This window comes from Thunnus thynnus, chromosome 6, assembly GCF_963924715.1.
Source record: "Thunnus thynnus chromosome 6, fThuThy2.1, whole genome shotgun sequence".
In the NCBI taxonomy this organism is placed as follows: domain Eukaryota; kingdom Metazoa; phylum Chordata; class Actinopteri; order Scombriformes; family Scombridae; genus Thunnus; species Thunnus thynnus.
Genome location: NC_089522.1, coordinates 9,068,190 through 9,088,563, shown reverse-complemented (window position 1 = coordinate 9,088,563; position 20,374 = coordinate 9,068,190). Strand labels below are relative to the sequence as shown.

Below are 20,374 nucleotides of genomic sequence, written 5' to 3'. Positions count from 1 at the left end.
ATCTCAGTGTCATGCCCGTGATGATGTATCAGGAAAGAGAGGTGGAGTTTATTTTCTTGTTCAGTTAATAATTATGCCAACTGGTGTGAACGTTTCCACACCGATTAAACGAAATATAGGAAGCAGCTTGTATGGATGAGGGGAATGCCCGATAGATCACAGAGGTTCCCCCCCTCACATGTTTTATTCTTCATAATGAACATGTTTGTGAGAGCCCTGGCTTTACTCTCCAACCCTCTGCCTCTGACTGATTATTACATTATTTATGATGTGGGGATGTGAGCCGTGCTGTATATCCTGATGTACATTTCCTCTGCTGAAATGCAGAAAAGTACAAGCTGCTGCCTGCATGTTAGGTCAGTTACGGTATTCTACAGCTATCTAGCTGTGGAGCAGAGGAGCATGACGGATGCAGAGATAGAGAGGAGGGAGAGGACAAGGAGAGCACAGATTGCTGCAAATTCAGACTTTATCAGCAGCCTCGTCTTAACCACAACAAAGGTACAGTATCAACCTTTTTTTTTTTTTACCCTTTTCAGCCTCTTCCTTCAAATCATGTGTGTAGTTGTGTGAAATACTTGAGTGATAAGCATTTTTTTTCACTGTTTAATTTGATGTGAATGCTCAGTATATGTGTCAATCCACAGGACCTTTTGTCATCCTCACATTATGCTAAGGAAGGGCTTAGAGCCGCTGAAAGGAGACCGAGAGGTCCTCCTGGATCTGGACTATGGGGGTGAAGCCCAAACCACAGACAGCTATGGAAGTCTGCAGAACGGGTGCTTCATCCCGCCAAGATATGTAAGCTCTTATTTTTTTCCCCCCTCTATAAACCTTAAATATGCTGCAGTGTGTTATCCTTTCGTAGATGAATCACATAAATATTGAAAATAACTGCACATTCACACAGCAGCCATTAATTCCCCTGCCTCATCCCATTATACCTCACTGACTTCTCTGAGATGTTGCAGTGAATCTAGAAGGGGTTTTATATCCTTTATGTGATATCTGCAGGAGTACAATATATTATGAGGTGCTGTATATCACTGGCAAATCAAAACTATCTTGTGGTGAAACATGACTTTGCTGTGCTGAAAGATTTTTTTCAATCGTGCTGTAAAACGCTCAGTGATCATCTCATCTTTCTGGGCTCATTATTGCAAAGTAGAGGCTTTTATGCTGCTGTGTAATGACACAGGATTTACAGTTAAACCTCATCAGAAGGAAATTAACCGTCCATATACAGTACAGTGTGTTTACATGCAGGGAAGTGAGTACAAAATAGCCTTTTTTGCCTACAGTTCTCACTTGTTTTTTGCAAATATAGATAATAATTAAACTGCATTGATACTTTCAGCTTTCAGCCGCAGCTTGTGATGAAGATGCAGATGGGGATGATAATGACCCCATCGATATTCACTTTAATACAAGAAGTACCCAGCCACTTCCACAGCTGGGGAATTACTTCACAGATGGAAGAACCAAAATAGGTAAGCAGCATCAGCAGCTCACATTGTATTAGCTGTCACAAGCTGAATGATGGATGACTGAGTGAGTCCCTCATTTAACCTTTCGGATCCGTGTGCTTGATCTGGGTTTAGACTTTGTGCTGGTGTGGGAGGTTCGCTCGCGGAGGAAACGGCGAGGCAAGGGGAAGGACAGGGGTGAGGTGACCGGTGAGGACGGGGAAGCTGTGCCCACCGAGGAGAACAGCAGGTCTGAACGAAGGAAGGCAAAGCTGGCACAGTGGAGGGAGAAGTTTGTTCAGAATCTAGAGTGTGCCGGACTGCTGATGGAGAAGGTACTGAAGATCAGATTGAAGATCATTTATCTTATTAAAAAGCTCTCAGTCTACTCATTATTTATTTTTCCTTATAAATGAACAACTTCTTACTTTTCTCTCCTTTAGGAGGAAACTGCGAATGAAAAGAAAACAATACATTTTCTGAAACTTAGCGCTCCTTGGGATGTGATGGTGTATCACGCTGAGGAACTCTGCCTGAGAGCTCCATTGCAAGTTAGTGCAGTTGTTTATAATTACGTATTTCTAATTTAAAGTTATAATTCTTAGCATTTTTCGATTGTCTCTATGGATGACAATGTCAGTCTCTCAGTTAGGTGGTCAGTCCACCATTTTGGTCCAAACTGAAATTTGCTACACATGTCCCCCTCAAGATCCCTTAACTTTTCATCAGTAGGTCAACATTTTAATTTGTCCAATACTTTTATGTCTAAATAACTACGAAACTAATGACATCCCATCAGCCTCAGCTGTGCTTTGTGTTTAGTGCTAATTAGAGTACTTTAGCATGCTAACATGCTAAACTAAGATGCTAAACATGGTACATAAAATACCTGCCAAACATCACCATGTTAGCATTTTTGAGCATATTAGCATATTTGGCAGACTATTGATTTTGTCTAATGGCGGGGGCACCCTGCCCCTCACCAATTCCACTTCTGTGTCATGTCAGCTAAACAGTTTCAAAAATAAGAGAATATGAGCTTTAACATACATTTATAGAGCAATCAAGTAAAGAACATATATCTAGTACATTAAAAATACGTGAGTATATATGCACTTAAAGAATATATGTATGCTTAGAGAGATGTATTATATCATAAATCTTCAACACATAATCAAAAACAATTTCCTTAAACTATGAATTTTCCACCACATTAGCATTTGGCAGCACAATCCTTAAACACAGCCTCACAGAGCTGCTAACATGGCTGTAGACTCTTCATCATCAAACTCTACATCAAACACCAGATTTTATTGTTACTGACAGATTCCACCTTTCCTGAGTGAGATTCAAATGCGTTCCCCCGCACAAAGGGTTGACAGGACACAAAACTGTACATGCACTTATTGGAAGTGATGCAGAAGATAAAAGCCGATAATTTCAGTATTAACTTGTCAGAGGACATTGTTGACTGTCTTCCTTGTATTCTTTATGAAACCTTTGAGCCCAGAGTTTGTGTAGCTGCACTGTTAACAGATGTGAGTCGCTCTTCTTCTGTTGCATTACTGACAGTCCAGTCACCAGTGGAGGCAGCGTGTTTGCTTCCTCCACTGGTGACTGGTAGATACACAGTGTAATTTCTGGGGCATTTACACCAGTTAACACCAGTAACCACGATGTCACCAAATCAACTGAAATTTTAAGGATTATACCTTTATAAAGACGTGGATGATAAAACCGTCATGATACTGAATGACTGTGTTCTTGGCTTCCAGGCACAGCCGCATCATGACTTAAACACATCTGCTCGGGTACTGAGTAGACTATGCATCCCTAACGCAATGACAGAGTCAGTACCAAACAGGCCGCTGGACTATTACACATGTGCCTTTCGCAAGTCAAAGATGAACAGGTGAGTTCCAGTTAAAGTTGGTAATAATAGGATCAGTTAACATTGTTTTGCAGTATAGTGTAATTGGTTAAGTGAACGTCTCTCTTCTCCAGATTCCTTGGCTGTGACAACCATGAAACCTACTTCACTAATACACAAAGACATCGTGTTGTGAGTAACAGGACTTCCTCCACAGTGTATGGACTCAGTGAAATTATTCTGTCATGGAGTGAGAGTTTGCATATTATTTCAGGTGTATGAGATTCTTGCCAGGACGGTGTACGGCAAAAGGAAGAGAGCAGAGGTTGGCGTGGACAGACTAGTAAATGAAGGGGCGTACACTGCAGCTTTCCCCCTGCATGAGGTGTGATATTTATATCTGCTCTGTAATCTAATTAAAAAATTGTGCTGCTTTCGCTTTTTATTCAACATGTTTTTATTCCACAGGGCCCTTTTCAGCTTCCAAGGTATGAAATCCGTCCTGATGAGTTGAACCAGAGGCAGGTTCTTCACTACTACTGGGCCCGCTGGTGCAAATGGTACAAGTACCAACCACTGGACCACATCAGGGAGTACTTTGGAGAGAAGATTGCCCTCTACTTTGCCTGGCTGGGTAAATATGAATCCTTATTTAGAAAGAAAAAAAAGTGTTCAATAGCTTTCTCATGTGCATGTAATTAGGATTTTTTTTGGCACTGATCATCAGAAGAAAGAAAAATCAGATCTCCTCAAATGATTTGAATTCATTCTTTAGCGGGATACACATTAATCATAAGTCATAAGTTGTTTGTAGAAGTTAAACATTAAGTTGAATAGAGATCACTTTTAGCCTGTAGCCAGACTTCTGAATCGCTGCCCACATCTCATTCTCATTCATTTGTTCAGCAATTCAAATAAATTATCAAAATGTGAAGAAGAAAAAAACAGCAATTCAGTCCAATTTTCATGAATGTGAGACAAATGATTTAGATTAAATACACTTGCATCTGGAAGGCTCCAGTTGGTTTGTGAATTTTGTGTTTGGTGGAAGAAATGAAGGACACTCTGACAGTAAGAAAGATTCAGTGCTGTTGATGTTTCTCTGCAGCACCCCTGGGAGTTTGTGAAGGTAGAGAGGTCAATGAATGCATCAAAATACAAAGAAATCTGGGAGGAAGATCTGCAGTACTCTGACAGACAGCTGAGACTTCTGTGAACATCTGTCTTCAAAGATTAAAGGCTCTAATTGCTGCTAAACAGGCCTCTGCTATTTATGTGATTCATCATTTTCCATTTTATTTATTTATAATTTTTCCAGGAAAAAATCCATCTGGCTCACAGAAAGTTGCATGTTTTCCATTCAGTTTTCGACATGATAAGTGAAATCCATTATGTCTGAGTAAAGAGTAGACAGAACATCAAACTACAGTTAATTTTGAGACAATAAAACTATAATCTGCAGCATGAGACATACGTCTTCTGCAACGTCAACCCAACCTCTTCATCAAGGACATTCCAGCATTAAACAGCAGTGCTTCAGTGTAATTGCACATAAGCTGAGATCTGCAGCCTAAAGGAGCTTTATGTCTCTACAGGTTACTACACAGCCTGGCTGCTGCCGGCAGCAGTGGTTGGGACCCTGGTCTTTGTGTCTGGAGTCATGTCCATGGGTACCAACACACCAGCGTGAGTCCACATATTACACAGAAAATACATGTTTTACTGCATGACACAAAAAAATGACAAGGAGCAATGTGGAATATAGCATCAACAAAATGTATACAAGAGCCAGGAAATCAACATTTTAAAACATAATGAAGTGATGACAATGTGACTCTAGCATTTAGTTGATGTATCAAGCTTTATTCATCAAATTTTAAAGTGGAACTCCACCAATTTTTCATATAAAGGTTATTTATGGGGTACACTGGTTGCTTAGGGATGAAAGCATTGATCTTGAGCTGCAATGTACCTGGTTCGAGTCCAGCTGGGGACCCTTGGTCAGTTTTCCCTGTGCCTCCTCCCCTCATTTCCTGTCATTACTCTACTATCAGTAGCAATAAAGTAGACCCTTGCTTAATGCACGCAAGGATTTTGCTGCTACAACCTTATTTGGTCTGGTATGACTAGTAGTTTATGGTGGCTAATGTTAGCAAACTTTAGACAGATATTGCTGTGTAACTAACTAGTCTTTGTGACTCTGATACTTGTGCTACCGTTACACTCACTGTCATTTTGTCACTGATAAACATTTCAGTGGTTGTATCACAAAAGTAAAATGAAAAGTAAAATAAGTAAACAGGCTGCACTTCACCAGGTGTGTTTGTGGTTGCATTCCACTCATTCTCAGTCAGGATGCCTAATGAGAATGTCAGTCTCAAGCAACATGCTCAAGAAAATCCTGGGAAATGAAGGGAAATTCAATGTGGCATTAGCTCTCAACAGATGTAAAAAAAAAAAGGCAGTTTGTGATTTTAGTGTGAGTTACATGGTGAAACAATTTATTGGCAAGCAACAGCAACTGGGTGCAGTTACCTCCCGGAGTCTTGACGTTGCAGTGAGGTTGCCAGATTTGGTTCCATCGTACCTGTACAGAGACCAAAACCAAATCCTGTTCTTACTGAACCCATCTGGCAACTGACACCATAGCACCAGTCCAGCTCTCTAATTAACACACAGACATGAGATTAGTATCAATCTATTTATCTTATTCTCAGAAAAAAAGAGGATAAGCACATTACCCAAAATGTTAAACTATACCTTTAAGGGATACCAGAATTGCCCAGAAATGAAAACTCTGCTGACACACTTTCTCCCAAATTATGCTTAAACAAACACGGTTTGAGATGCAAATATATCAAAGCACAGCCTGTTCTGAATAAAAAACAAACCTCATAATTATACAATCCACATGGGAAATGTCTGTACCCAATTTATCATACATTATTTACCACCACAGTAGTTATACTGACACAGCACTGAAATCACCCCTCATTCAGACTTCAGAGCACATGTACCTTCAGTGTGTGTCCCCAAATGTTGTGTTATCAATTCTAGTGTGTATCACAGATCTGTTGCTATGGCATCCTAATGGCGTCAGTGACAGAAATTAATCCTGTTATAAAGGAACAAGAGAGCTTAGAGAGAATGGAAGATGAATTAATATCTTAGGGAAGAAAACAGCTCAGCTTCATGAAGTTCATTAGTTCACACTATAGATTAAAGCCAGATTAGTGGAGAATATATGGAGGCCAGTCTGCAGCAAAAATAAACAGCAGTTATCTCATGTGATAATGGACAATTAGTGCAGAATAATCTCCATTTATAGAAATAAGGAAGAAAGATGTCAGGATTTATTTGTGCAGCAACGTGTATTCATGGTTTCAGTAACTCACTCATTAACTCTAATAAGGGAAAGTGCAATAGCTCTGTTCCCCGGCAGCTTGCAACAATTTCAACACCTTTTATCTGATATTTTTTCTCACTTATCCAGGAATCAATATACACCAGGCTTGTGTGCATGCAAAATCCATTACAATTAATCCCTTAGTGCTCACATTAGTAATTATTTAACATGTGGTTAAAGGGCAAAATATCTGTCAAATCTGCTTTGCCACTTGATTCATCCAAAGCTGAAAAGCAATCCTGGTTTGAAAGCTTTAAAATGTGATTTCTCTGTTGTAACTAATCTGTTTCTATGTGTCTGTCAACAGTAAGGAAATCTGTAACAGCAGCGCTAGTTATCTGATGTGTCCTCTCTGTAATACATGTAAAGCCTGGAACATGTCTGAAATCTGCACCATGGCCAAGGTGATTACTTTTCAAAACATCTCACTGAAACCAAGAAGTCTGGCGCTGGTTAAACTTAAAGCTATAAACCAAAAACTATGTACTCTGACTTTCTGCCTTGTAGTTGGGCTACCTATTCGACCACCCAGGTACAGTCTTCTTCAGTGTGTTCATGTCCTTCTGGGCCGTGACGTTCCTGGAGTACTGGAAGCGAAAGATGGCCACCCTGGCCCATCACTGGGACTGCATGGACTTCCACGAAGAAGAGGTGTCACAATCTTTTCTTTGTTTATAGATTTATGGTAGTTATAGACCTCACATCTAGAGACCCCAGGTCTGCAAAACAATGGAAATAGGGATAGGGTTTACCCAGGCACTGGTGTGAAGTGCATCACTTTCTTTTGGGTCCCCAGATGTAGTCTGCAGTTGTAGAAAACCAGCAAAGAGTCTATCCATTAATACTGATGTCATCACTGTCTTCCTTCAGGAGCGACCTCGGCCAGAGTTTGCAGCCATGGCCCCGAGTATGGAGCAAAACCCAGTGACTGGAGTCAAAGAGCCCTACTTTCCAGAGAAGACCAGACTGTCCCGCATGTTCACTGGCTCCATGGTCATCATTATGATGGTGAGACACTGTTTAAAATTGATTTTTTTGGATTTCAGGTTTATGATTTGAGTATTACTGTAAATGAAGTATTTGAGTAGCAGAACATTCTTGTAAGTACATTTGTAGGAATCCATCAATATATTGGTTTGGTGATATCAACCATTATCTATGAGTCTGGCATTGGCCAGTCAGAGCCACCAACTTTGAATCTGTTTAATGCAATGTAATTTGTTTGATTATTTTTATTGGAGATGATCACATGCCATGCATTGATTTTGATGCAAAATCCTAATCAGATCCCATACAAGTATGTACAAAACATGTGCTGATTTTTCTTCTTACAGTCATTCTCATTGTACTTTGTTTCATTGGAGAGTCTCACTGTCTTTTGAGATTTTACTCTTGTGATCCTGGTGAGAAAGAGGCGTGGAGTTTACACCTGTGTGCTGTTCCAGTGAATCCTGCAGTGGTAACTGAACCCTTTTCTAATAATGGATCCAGGTCATTTGCCCACAGGGCTAGATATGATCTGATAATCTCAGTCATACACTGCATGCTCAATCCAGGATTAACTTGTTCTTGAAAAGGGATCTGAGGATCAGCTTTCCCCCACCCTTCCTCTCACAATACTGACAGAGGTGGAAAAAATGGTGCCATGGCATCAACACGCACGGCCTATAAAGGAAAACTGAATAGAACAGTATCCTTGATCACTTATCTGGAAAACAAACCAAGAGGAGTGACTGAAATTGAAGGGTAGCTTTCTTTTTTACTGTTGAAAACGAAGCAAGGAAATGTTTCCTGCTGAAATAAATAGATAGTGACTTTAAATTGGTACTAATATACATACAAAGCACCATCTGTTCTTGGCTGTGTGATTCACTGTGGGATAGCCTTGGATATGTACTGTGTATTATGATAATTAGGGCTTCCACTTCAAAGAAACAGTTTGTGAAATTGAAAATCAGAGATCTACTGGTCTGGTGTTCCTGTGTTGTACCGAACAGTTAAACCCAGAAGACAAACAATAAGGAACTGTGGACATCATGAAAAGGATAATGTGAATTTTAGGAAAATTACTGTGGCTGATCTCCATGCAGAACAGTTGTTTTCCTACAAGAGCTCTGATTAAACTAAACTAAACTAAATCAGTAAAAGGTTTTCAGATGTAACCTCACACACCAAACTTAGTTCCCTAAACTCAATCTGTGCTGCGAGTTGTTAGTCTGGAAATCATTTACTAAGAGTTGATTGAGCCTGGCATCGAGCAGTCTGGACCAGTGAGCAAGCTATGGAGAGTGGTGAGGATGATGATGGCTGCACTTTATTTGGCAGTGATAGTGTGCAGGCCGTGAATCTGTAGTGGTGAGAGTTTGGAAACCTGCATGAATGGAGTGCACCTAATGAATCTCATGAAGAACTACTTCAAAGAGATGTTCCAAAGTTCAGTATCACCAATTCTAATCTTTTAACCCAATGTCGCCGTGTCTTCCCTCTCAGCTGTGTGTGGTGATGATCTTCCTGGTGACGGTTGTCATGTGCCGCGGTATCATCAGCGTGATGATGTACCATACTGGGAGCCCCGTCCTGCGCACAGAGGTATATCAGAGCTACATAGAGCTACAGTGGGATGTGTGGATTTAACTTTTTCTGTTTTTAATATTTGTCTGATCTCCACTCCAGGCAGGGACCATAGCCAACATCTCCAGCAGTATTGTGAATCTAGGCTTGATCCTGTTGATGGGCCGGGTCTATACTGCATTAGCTGAGCAGCTCACTAAATGGGGTAAGAATCAATACTGCTCTCATTAGATCTTCACTAACTAAAAGCTGAGACTCCTCACAAAGCAGATGAAAGTCTTGAATTTGATCCCAGCATCAGGGGTAAAAATACTCTATCAGCAAGGGCAACAGACGTTATAGAACGAGACATCACAACACACAGCACTGAGCATATGAATATGACACACCAGTGACCATTTTGACAGATTGACCAGGACTGGTCTGTTTTTCATAGGTTTAACCATCACTTTTATTGATTAAGGTAACATTTGTACTCACCATGTTAATTGCTTAGATATCTGAACACAGTGACAGTGCTGTGAAAAGTCAGAAGGGGAAAGAAACATGAGTCGTCACATGATCAGACAGGTTTTAAACAAATTCCCTGCTAGCCAAACGTATTAGGAAGAGAAAACAATGGCAAACATTAATATTATTACAGAGGGCGTAATGTGTTTAACACTGTGTGTTCTTGTTTTCTCTGTGGCAGAGATGCACCGAACACAAACCCAGTATGACAATGCCTTCATCTTCAAGGTGTTCATCTTCCAGTTTGTCAATTTCTACTCGTCTCCCTTCTATGTGGCTTTCTTTAAAGGAAGGTGAGACATAAGTCTGTCACAACGATCACACAGACAATCATGTAATGAAAAATATATTGTGACAAACAAAGTATTTAATTTACCTCTCTATGTGTGTAGGTTTGTGGGTTATCCTACCAACTATGGCACCTTGTTTGGGATGAGAAATGAAGACGTGAGTCTCTTCTTCTACATTTTTATTAATCTATAATTTCACAATGAATGTCAAAGGGAAAAATATCACATATCCAAGCATGGAAACAAAAATGTGTCTGTGTGTTCTGTGTGTCTTTATATTCAGTGTGGTCCTGGCGGCTGTCTCATTGAACTGGCTGAACAACTCTTCATCATCATGGTGGGAAAGCAACTCATCAACAACATTCAGGAGTTCATTATCCCGTATGTTTCCTGTCCACGCATTCAACTGATACCAGTATGACTTTCTTAGAGGTCAACCTGATCTGTTATTTTATTTGATTATGTCGTCTGTCTCTTCTGTCTCAAGGTTTCCCTGCTTTTACTTAACAGCTTCAGTGGACATTATAAACCGTTGCAACTGGAGTACAATTTTCCAAGTTAAAATGATCACTTTCAAGAAATTGAATTGTGCATTGTTGTAAAGATAATAGCTATCATCAGTGTGGATTTAGAAATATCTGAAAACCAGTATCAGCAGAACCATCAAATTACAATTTACCTGCATGACGTAATGTTTTGAAGTGCTACATCAGATGGTTCTGCATCCTGATTGCAGAGGAGTTTGTCTGGTGCAGTAAAGCCCACCAATGTAGCTCTGCAGCACTGGCACAGTGTGTGTGTGTGTATACGTGTGTGTGTGTGTGTGTGTGTGTGTGTGTGTGTGTGTGTGTGTGTGTGCGTGTGCGTGTGTGTGTGTGTGTTTCCAGACACATTTTGTATTGTATTGTTTGTATTGAATGTATGATCAGCAGGGAAAAAACAAAGCCATATATGTTTAAATTAGATCTTCATGCTGATTCCCCCAACAGTGAGGTCATATATACCGCTGCTGTTGGATTGATAAAATGATTGTAGCTGGCGCCTGCTTTGACCTGCTGTGAGTGTGACAGCTCTGTGCGAGAGGCCACAGGGAGGACTGGATGTGGTTTCTCTTGTTTGTTTCTCCTGGGGGAGGAAGAGAGAAGACTGTGTCATTTTCTGAACAGACATAAAAGATTGTGTGTGTGTTTTTTGTGTGATTGGTACTGTTTTGTATTACGTGTGCAGTGAGTTTTGAGGCAGATATGTGTTACAGCAGAGGAAGAATGCGTTACCAAGATGTCAGTTGAAAAGCCACAAGAGAACCATCATCCTTTGCTTTTGTAGTTTTGAGTCCATCATGACGAAATTAAAAACCCATGCTCACAGCTAATCATCAACACTTTAAACTAACTCAGTTGTCCATGTAATGTAATACATGTGTACAAAATAACAAAAAAAGAGACAAAAAATGTAAACAGTAATGAAAGGCACCATGAAGAACTTTAGAATTGCATGTAGGGACACAGACGAGAAAACATCCTCACTAGATGAGCTGTTGTTTTGTAGCTGGGCTCTAAAATAAAAGCCTCTCTCTGTCTCTCTGCTCCGACAGTAAAGTGAAGGCCTGGCGCCAGAAGAGATCTTTGGCCAAGGTGCTCGGGGGAAAATCATCCCATGAACCTCGGCGCTGGGAGGAAGACTACCAGCTGGTGGAGTGTGAGGGCCTGTTTGAGGAATACCTGGAGATGGGCAAGTATCCTCTGCTGTACGGTAAAGATATAATGTCACGGGGTCTACGATAAACTGTATTAACAATTCAATAAAATACAATATGATGTACATTTGTAAAAAAAAAAAAAAAAAAAAGTATAACATGCATTAAAAATGAGTCGTTGTGCCGCAGTGCTCCAGTTCGGGTTCATCACCATCTTCGTGGCTGCGTTCCCCCTCGCTCCGCTCTTCGCCCTCCTCAACAACTGGGTGGAGATCCGTCTGGACGCCCACAAGTTTGTGTGCGAGTACCGCCGGCCGGTGGCTGAGCGTGCCCAGAACATCGGAGTCTGGTTCAACATTCTGGAAGCCCTGTCACACCTGTCCGTTATCGCCAACGTGAGTCGACATCACGAAAATGACATCACGAGACGTCATCATCACGAGCGGATGAGTGTCATGATAATACTAGATAGATTTTCAACATTACGTTTTATCCGTCCGCAGGCTTTCCTAATAGCCTTCACATCAGAGTTCTTACCTCGCCTGCTCTACCAGTACAAGTTTGATAATGAGCTCAGTGGATACGTCAACTTCACCTTGGCTTACGCACCGCTTAACTTCACAGAGTACCCCATGTGCAGGTACACTATATGCTGATTGTCTGAATGATTGTTATATAAGAGTGGCAACACACTCTTTGTCTGAAATTCCATATTTAGCCTCTCAAATATGTTTAATTTCCATCTTCAAGACATTAGATCACAGACTTGACCAACAGAGGGTAGCATTACTGATGTTTAACACATTGTTCATTTTCCTAACATATCATATACACCAACTATTACATAGTGTGTTCTGCAGTAACTGTGGTTTATTTTGTTTATTTTTTAGATATAAAGCATTCAGAGACAACAATGGAGACTACACACTGTTCTACTGGGAACTCCTTGCTGTCAGACTTGGTTTCATCATTGCCTTTGAGGTGTGAAGGGAGCTGCTTTGTCTCTCCATTTATTTATTGGCTTATAAGGGCTAACTTGTTTTCCTTCTGCTTGTTCAAGTGATTTTAATGCACATCATTAATTTTTATCTTTCACCTACTTCTCTTCCTTGGCTGCGCTTCTGTTCCCAGGTGCATATTTCAACCACTGGTCATTTAATCCTGTGTGATACTTACCTGTATCAGTAGTTCATACTGTATGTTATTTTGGAGCTGTTCCCTTTGATTTTACCATGTCTCCTCACTTTATATGTATATCTCCAGTTGCATCCATTTTCACTCAGACTTCCCTCTGTTCCTCCGTGTTGTTATTTGTTTACACTGACATTTTAGGCAGACATTTTCATTAAGGGGTCACAAGTAGAGTAAATGTAAACCCACACAACTAGAGCTAAGCAGGACCAGCATTCTGGGTTTGCAGTTTTCTGAACAAACATGTCAGTGCTAGGAAAAGAGCAAGAGTAATCACTAAGGAGAAGGATACAGTAGAGGGGATTTATAGAGCAAGTAGCAAAGTGTTTGGCTGTCACAGCAATTTGGGAAAATAATAAATATTTCAGAGGTGCATTTCCAGAGAGGAAAAATAAGGGAAATCCATAAGTACTCCAGGAAATCACAGAATATCAGAGTGTAATGAATGGATCTGAATGGAATTTGGCCAAAATAGGAATCCTGAGATATAAAGACAAAATAATTCAGTAGTAGTACATGTAAAATGCACACATTTTCACATGGGAAGCACAATTAACTGTAAGCTCAAAATCAAGTTCAGATTTTGTGACAGGAGAGGCAGTTTTCTTCAGTCTGATGAGGAGGTTAAATGTCTCATCTGCACGTCGTCTCTCCTCCAGCATGTGGTGTTCTTCGTACTGCGAGCCATCGACTGGATCGTACCCGATGTCCCCGAATCCCTGGAGCTGAAGATGAAGAGGGAGCGCTACCTGGCCAAGCAAGCTCTGGCCGAAAACCAGGAGGCCCTGTTGGTGAGTCGAGGCCGAGGGGCCGCCCCTGCCACTCCAGGCACCTCAAGCCCAGGTCAGTAGAACATGGGACACACACACACACACAATGCAGCGCAACACACACATAAAACATAACACATAACACAGTTTTGTAATTGAATATTTAAGAGAAGAGATTTAAATATTTTTAGATCAGGGGATTTTAAATGTTTTGTTGTCAGGGAGATAAAACTCTATAAAGCTAACACAGACCCTTTTAAAAAGAATTAATCCAAGTGAACCAACCATTTGAGAGCATGATCACACTGATATATTCAGAGATAGCATAGGTGAGAGTAATATCAATGATCAAAGTCATCTATGATCATGTCTAGAGAATTCAAAGGATCAGTTCACTCATATCACACTAAAATATATTTTCTCACTTAGTCCTGTCACTAATGTTCTCAGATCCCTGACTCACTTAACTTATCTGTTGGTCATGAACCTTCTGTATTGTCTTTGTCTTTAATCTTGTTTTATCTTAGTTTATTTTTTCAGTTAAAATAAATAACTCTGTACCTGCTGCCGTCCAGATATAATGGAGGTGAACAGAACTGCTGATGCTCAAAGTGCTGAAAAATTACACTTGAAAAACTCATTAGAAGTGTCTTTACATAAACAATGTCATGGTTATTCTGATTAATCCACAGACCTCATTGTTTTGTTGTGGCTACAGTATTTATAGTTTCTGATAAAATACTAATTTACTTCCGTATTAGCTTCATGGTATCTGCCCTAAATATTAGAATAACATTAAATGTTTGACGTTGTGCAGTATGTTGTTGTCCCTTTGGTTCCACACAGGTGATCAATGAAACAATGCACCAGTAGTGTTCACAGGTTACATACAGTGTTAAAACTGTCACTGAGACTGTTGATTCCCATAAATAAATTCCAGATTTTAAAGGCTTTTAAAAGCTAACCCACCCACATACACACCTCCACAGCACCTGCGGCCAACTAGCCGTCATAAACTCGCTACACTGCAGGCAACATGATCATTAAAGGTAATCTGTGTGGGATCTGACCTAAATATATCAGTTGCAGATGAATTTGATTATATCCGTACGGCTTGTGGGCTGATATCTGTTAGCATGATTAATACTTTCCACTGTCAGCACTGCTGTTAACGTTTAACTTAAAAGTATGGCGGAATGATTTCACTGACATTACATTCAAGCAGGAAGTAAATATCGGGCAGCAGAACAGTTCAAATGCAGTCTGTGTCAAAGTTCAAATTCTGTACCTGAGGACCACAGTCTGTCACAGCCACAGCTCGCTCATGGAGACTACTGTCCCATGGAGTATATTTTCCTCCTCATGTGTGTGTGTGTCCCTGTGCTCTGACCCATGTTTGTCATGTGTCTCATGTAGTGAATGTTGCCGGAGGAGGACAGGTGAGTACCACACAACAGGTAAGTAAGTGGCATTCTCAAGAAAGATGTCATTATTTCAGTAATCATAGCAGAATTGATCACATTTAAATGAATTCTAGTTTATAACACATTCAATGGCCTTAAGTACATATAGTACAGTACATACAGTACCACAACACAGTACTACCTGTTACCATTTCCTGCCACAACTTCTAAATCAAATTTAAATTCACAAAATGTGAGGGAACAGAATTCATAAATGTGATGAATTAGTATATAAGTCTGTAAAGAATAGGAGGCCCAAAGAGGTGCAGGGTTCTTGGCTCGTGCCATTGTCAGGGGGCTTAAAATTTCTAGTGGGTCTGCCTGTCTCTCTGTTTTGGAGCTAATTGTCTTAGTTGCTAAGGAGGGGAGAGATGCAGAGTGACCGCATGCAGGCTGAGGAGAAAATGTTACTGCTGCTCAACTAGGGCTGGGTGATACAGTTAAAGAATATTTTTCAGATATGTATTGACCTAGATATGTATTGCATGGCAAATCATGTGTTCCACTGTATTTCATCACACACAACTCTTCAAATATGTTTAGTAAAATCTTTGTTAAAACCTTTTCATTCATTTGGACAGCACAGTTTTATAAGACAATAACACAATATTATCTCAATAACACAATATGTTACCACCCAGAGTCAACAAATGGTAATGTCGGATTATTGCCCAGCCCTATGTACAACACTACAGCCTCACCAGTGTAAGTTATCTTATGTGTCTGTGTGTTAATTATGGAGTCAGCTTAGCTTAAGGACTGGGGGCAGGTAGCCTAACTCTGTCTGTTAGCATAGTTGATACTTTCTTCTGTCAGCACTGCTTTTAATGTTTAACTTAGAAGTACAGCAGAATGATCTCTCTGGAATGAAATAAAATAATATTACATTCAAGCAGGAAGTAAACAGTGTGCAGCAGAGCAGTTCAAATACAGCTTGTGTCAAAGTTCAAATCCTGCACCTGTCCAAAGTTTAAAAAGAAACATTTAATTAATTCAATAAAGGCATTTTATGCCTTTATTATGGCAACAGTGGAGATCAACAGGAAACGGGGAGGGGGGGGGTATCGATGTTGTGGTTACAGTATGTGGCATGCGTCTTAACCAGTAGGCTACCGGGGCACGTCTTGTGTCTGGTTTCGTTAATTTATACATGAACAGAAACTGAATTTGTGATTTTAGAGGGAGGTACGTGTTCTTTACGAGCAGCAGTTATCCATCAGCCAGTACTTCCTTCACTGCATCTGGTTGCTAGATAAAGTTGGAAAGTACAAGTTTTAGTGTTAGTCTCTATAAAGGTAGAATGATACTACACACATCATACTATACACATACTGCATGTTAATTAGTTACCTTTAGAGATATTAGTAGGTGTACTTTTTTTTTTTTACTTTGGACACAGTTAGGCTTGCTGTTTCTTTCTGCTTCCAGTCTTTATGCTAAGCTAAACTAAACACATCCTGACTCCAGCTTCATATGTACATAACACACAGACATCAGATTCAGATCAGATTGATCTTCTCGTCTCATTCTTAGGAAGAATACAAATATATAAAAATGTATTTCTCAAAATGCTTTACAACATACAGTAGTAGTTGAGGCAGTATGTTCCATACATCTTACAGTAGTCTGTCTGACAGACTAATTCTCTCCTCTTTCTCCCTGTTCCTTCCCCATTCCTTCCATGTCCAAACCCAACTGCACTGCCTTCCCTGAAGCAAGCGACACGTCCTTTGGAAACATGAGTTAGGACTCCAGCGTGGAACAGAGTGGTGGGAGGGAAGAATGGGGGGTGGGGGGGGGTGAGGAATAAAAGACACTCCTTTGCGTCTGGGATAACATGAGTGAACTTTTCCCCTGAGTGAATAAGTCATACTGTCAACATTATGATGGGCAGGTGTGTATTGGAGGCTAAACTTACCCAAACCAACATTTTAAGGCTGACTCACGAAAAGTTTATGACATACTGTATATTCATACCAGACCAATGCATTTGACGTCTTCAAATGTTAGGGGGAAAAAAATGTTATTCTGAAAATGACTCACAATGTCCAAACTGGGAATTGAACCTACAATAACTGGGCCCAAGTCTGAAGGAAAAGGATCTAAAATCTGTGATTGGATAGTTCCCTGATGAGCTACAAGGGTAATGGTCAAGTAGACCCAAGAGTGGGTCCTTTAGGGCTCAGGTCTGTCCAGTGTCCTCTACTATGCATCACAGTAAACAGTATTACATTGATGTTAAATATGTTTTGATGACATCAAAGGGGCACTCCAGTGATTTAGTATTGCACCTTCATAAAGCTGAGGGACAATACAGTAGGGTAGTCAAATTAAACTCAATAGCATCTTTCATAGAGTTGCACAGTGGGAGGAGTTATTTCACTCATCCGAGGTTCTGGAAATTAAAGTCTGGAAATTCATTTTCTGCATAGTGGTTGAATCATCAGTACAAAAGATGAGCAGCTGCATTGAAAATGATCTGGCTCTTTTAGCCAAAGATTCACACCTTTCAAACCCAAGCTGAGATAACCCTGATGACATCTTCAGGGTTATTTTGTCGGACTTGACTCTCTCTGATTCTCCAGAAACACAAAAGACATACAACTGTTTTCACAGGATGAGTAGTACTACCAATGACAAGCACACTGATCAGTGGAGTGCCGCTTTAATTTGAGTTTACATTCGTGGTTCTTTTCCTCTTCATGACCACTGACTTGAGATAAAAGTTTACCTACGTTTTACCACTCGCTGATACTGTAAGATCTTTTATTTCCTGCTAACTTTTAATATGCTTTCATTGTGAGCTGACAGACTTGTTATTATTGTGTTGTCTTCACTATGGGATGAATGTATATGTACTCACACATACACTGTACTACTGTATATATACTGCACTTTACTGTCCATTGATGCTGAGCTGATTGTTTTGTCTTTTCTACTTGAATATTCAGCACAGTGTTTATATGGAGGATTTCTGTGAGCTGCTCATGTACAATAGTGGAGTGAAATAGTACATTGATACAGTACATATTTTGTGTGTGACCTTTTAGACCAGAATAAATCTAGTTTGATGGATGCAAACGGCTCCTAAGCGTGGGATTTTGAAATGCTGATGTGTCAGCAGGGTGATTCTGTACTCAGTGTGCTGTAGGGATGAACTTGAAACGTTATCATGCCTCTCCATCTACCTTCTCCACTTTCTTGTTCTCGTCACCATCCTGCCCACCCTTCAGAAGATGAAACCTTCTCCAAACAGCAGAGAAACCTGCAGACAGATAAAGAAGAGGCTGATTTATTAGGAGTCAGAAACAGACAGGTGTTCCTTAATGATTTCTCTCTTCCTTTCCCTCCTCCCCTCACACGTCCACCAATGGCTGTGGCCTTGGGCAACTCCTGACTTTTACTTTATCTCGTCTCCTCCTCTTCCTCTTCACCCTTTTTTCACCCTTATTCTCCCCTCACCCTTATTTTTTTAATATATACTCTTTTTCTCTCCCCCTTTCCTCTCTCTTGGCCACATTCATCTTCTGATTGTTATGATTGCTGTGCGTTCCTCTGTCATGGCCTGCAGGAAGAGTGAGTTAGTACATGTCAGCGAGCACAGGTATGCACTGCGGACACCGGCTGGTTCGTTCACTGACTGCTGCAGTGAGGAGGGAGATGCTTGCATGCACGGGCTGCAAAACACCCACAAGGTAACGATGCAGCAAACAAGACACTGCAGCGTGGCATGTGAGGGAGAAAAAATACTTTTAAAAAGTACGACGCAGATATGTATGGAAGGGAGATATGTTTTAACTCAATATCACGATATCAATAAGAACAACCAGATGTGATGCCACTGAATGTTGATGATCATTTTGAATTATCTTGCAGCTCTTTGCAGATATTTTAAAAGGTTTACATAAACAGTAGCAACATTATAAGAAATGATATCAGGACAGGCTCAGCTCAAGTTAGTAACTTTCTTAAAACCTCACTGACTAGCTGGTCTGATTTTTTTTATTTCTTCTCCAACATTAAAGCTGCATTAATCTATTTTTTTGGCCACTTAAGGGCAGGAGCAAGTAAACATGAAAACATGACATTGATGTGTTATTATCTCATAAAGTTGCAGAAGGTTCAAGCAAACGGTTGTTTATTTACACATCCAGCAGAAGCAGAGCAACATTTTCATTCATTTAGAGTCGTGCTTGTTTCCAACATATATAAGTCCAGTATTCACTCCTTTACACACTACAAGCATTTCACTACAATACATTCTCCTTTTAGCTCGTATAGTATGGCATTTCATTAGACTCAAAACCTGCGCTCATAAAAACCAGGCACGTGCACATGATATGAGCACACAGAACAGTATCCACGAGCGAAAAAGCATCCTCGAGAAGGAGCATTTCTGCTCTACATCCATAAATGCAGACCTGCGAGCATGGGACTGTGACAAGTGTGAGCTCGACCCTCGCCCTATGTGCTTGTAATTGCTCAACACTCGCTCGCTCATCAAAATGACTTTTGAGACTTTGGAGGCAGGGATAGAGTAGACAGTCCGCTCCTTTGATTGGTCACTTTCAATACTGACAGTGACCTTTGATTGGCTGTTTGGTTTGATCACTGACAGTCAAAGACAGGCAGTTGCCTGAGAGAACAAAGGGAAACTGATTCTCTGTTTTTTGTCTTTGTTCTCTCAGGAAAATACCTGTCTTCAACTGTGTCAGTGATCAAACCAAACAGACAATCAAAGGTTATGGTCTCAAAAGTCAACTTGATGAGCAAGTGAGTGTTGAGCAGTTGCAAGCACATAGGTCGAGCTCACGGCCCCATGCTCACAGGACTGCATTTATGCATGTGGAGCAGAAATGCCCCTTCTCGAGGATGTTTTTCCTCTCACGGACACTGTTCTGTGTGCTCGTATCACATGCGTGAGGCTGGTTTTTATGAGCACAGGCTTTGAGACTAATGAACGCCATTATATAGTCTGAATACTCCTGAGAGAAATATCTAGCTCTTTCACTGCTACATGCTAAATGTTCACTTGCTAGTTGATAACTTTGGCTAGCTGCCATTTAATGCTGGGTGGTAGCAGAGCTGCGGCCTGGAAAAACCAAATCATGATGCTTAAAAGCTCAGAGCTGAGAGTAACT

At 40.5% G+C, this 20,374-nt stretch overlaps 1 protein-coding gene across 4 annotated transcripts; it reads left to right on the top strand.

The window, feature by feature from the left end:
* On the top strand, window positions 1–18,314 carry ano11 (anoctamin 11). Of its 4 annotated transcripts, none has more exons than XM_067591561.1 (25): window positions 1–41; window positions 378–501; window positions 648–801; window positions 1,358–1,490; window positions 1,602–1,801; window positions 1,910–2,017; window positions 3,242–3,378; window positions 3,471–3,528; window positions 3,611–3,721; window positions 3,805–3,970; window positions 4,932–5,022; window positions 7,050–7,146; window positions 7,250–7,393; window positions 7,613–7,750; window positions 9,233–9,331; window positions 9,416–9,518; window positions 10,005–10,116; window positions 10,216–10,270; window positions 10,397–10,494; window positions 11,708–11,844; window positions 11,999–12,204; window positions 12,313–12,449; window positions 12,700–12,790; window positions 13,660–13,843; window positions 15,187–16,834. In XM_067591561.1, the coding sequence occupies exons 3-25, from the start codon at window positions 670–672 to the stop codon at window positions 15,294–15,296; spliced, it is 2,847 nt and encodes a 948-aa protein (XP_067447662.1). In that variant the 5' UTR covers window positions 1–41; window positions 378–501; window positions 648–669; the 3' UTR covers window positions 15,297–16,834. The 4 variants fall into 4 exon arrangements, with proteins under 4 accessions (XP_067447662.1, XP_067447660.1, XP_067447664.1 ...); XM_067591559.1 differs by having other exon boundaries at window positions 328–501; XM_067591563.1 differs by lacking the exon at window positions 15,187–16,834 and adding an exon at window positions 16,949–18,314 and having other exon boundaries at window positions 7–501; window positions 13,660–13,791.
* The last annotated feature ends 2,060 nt before the right edge of the window (window positions 18,315–20,374 follow it).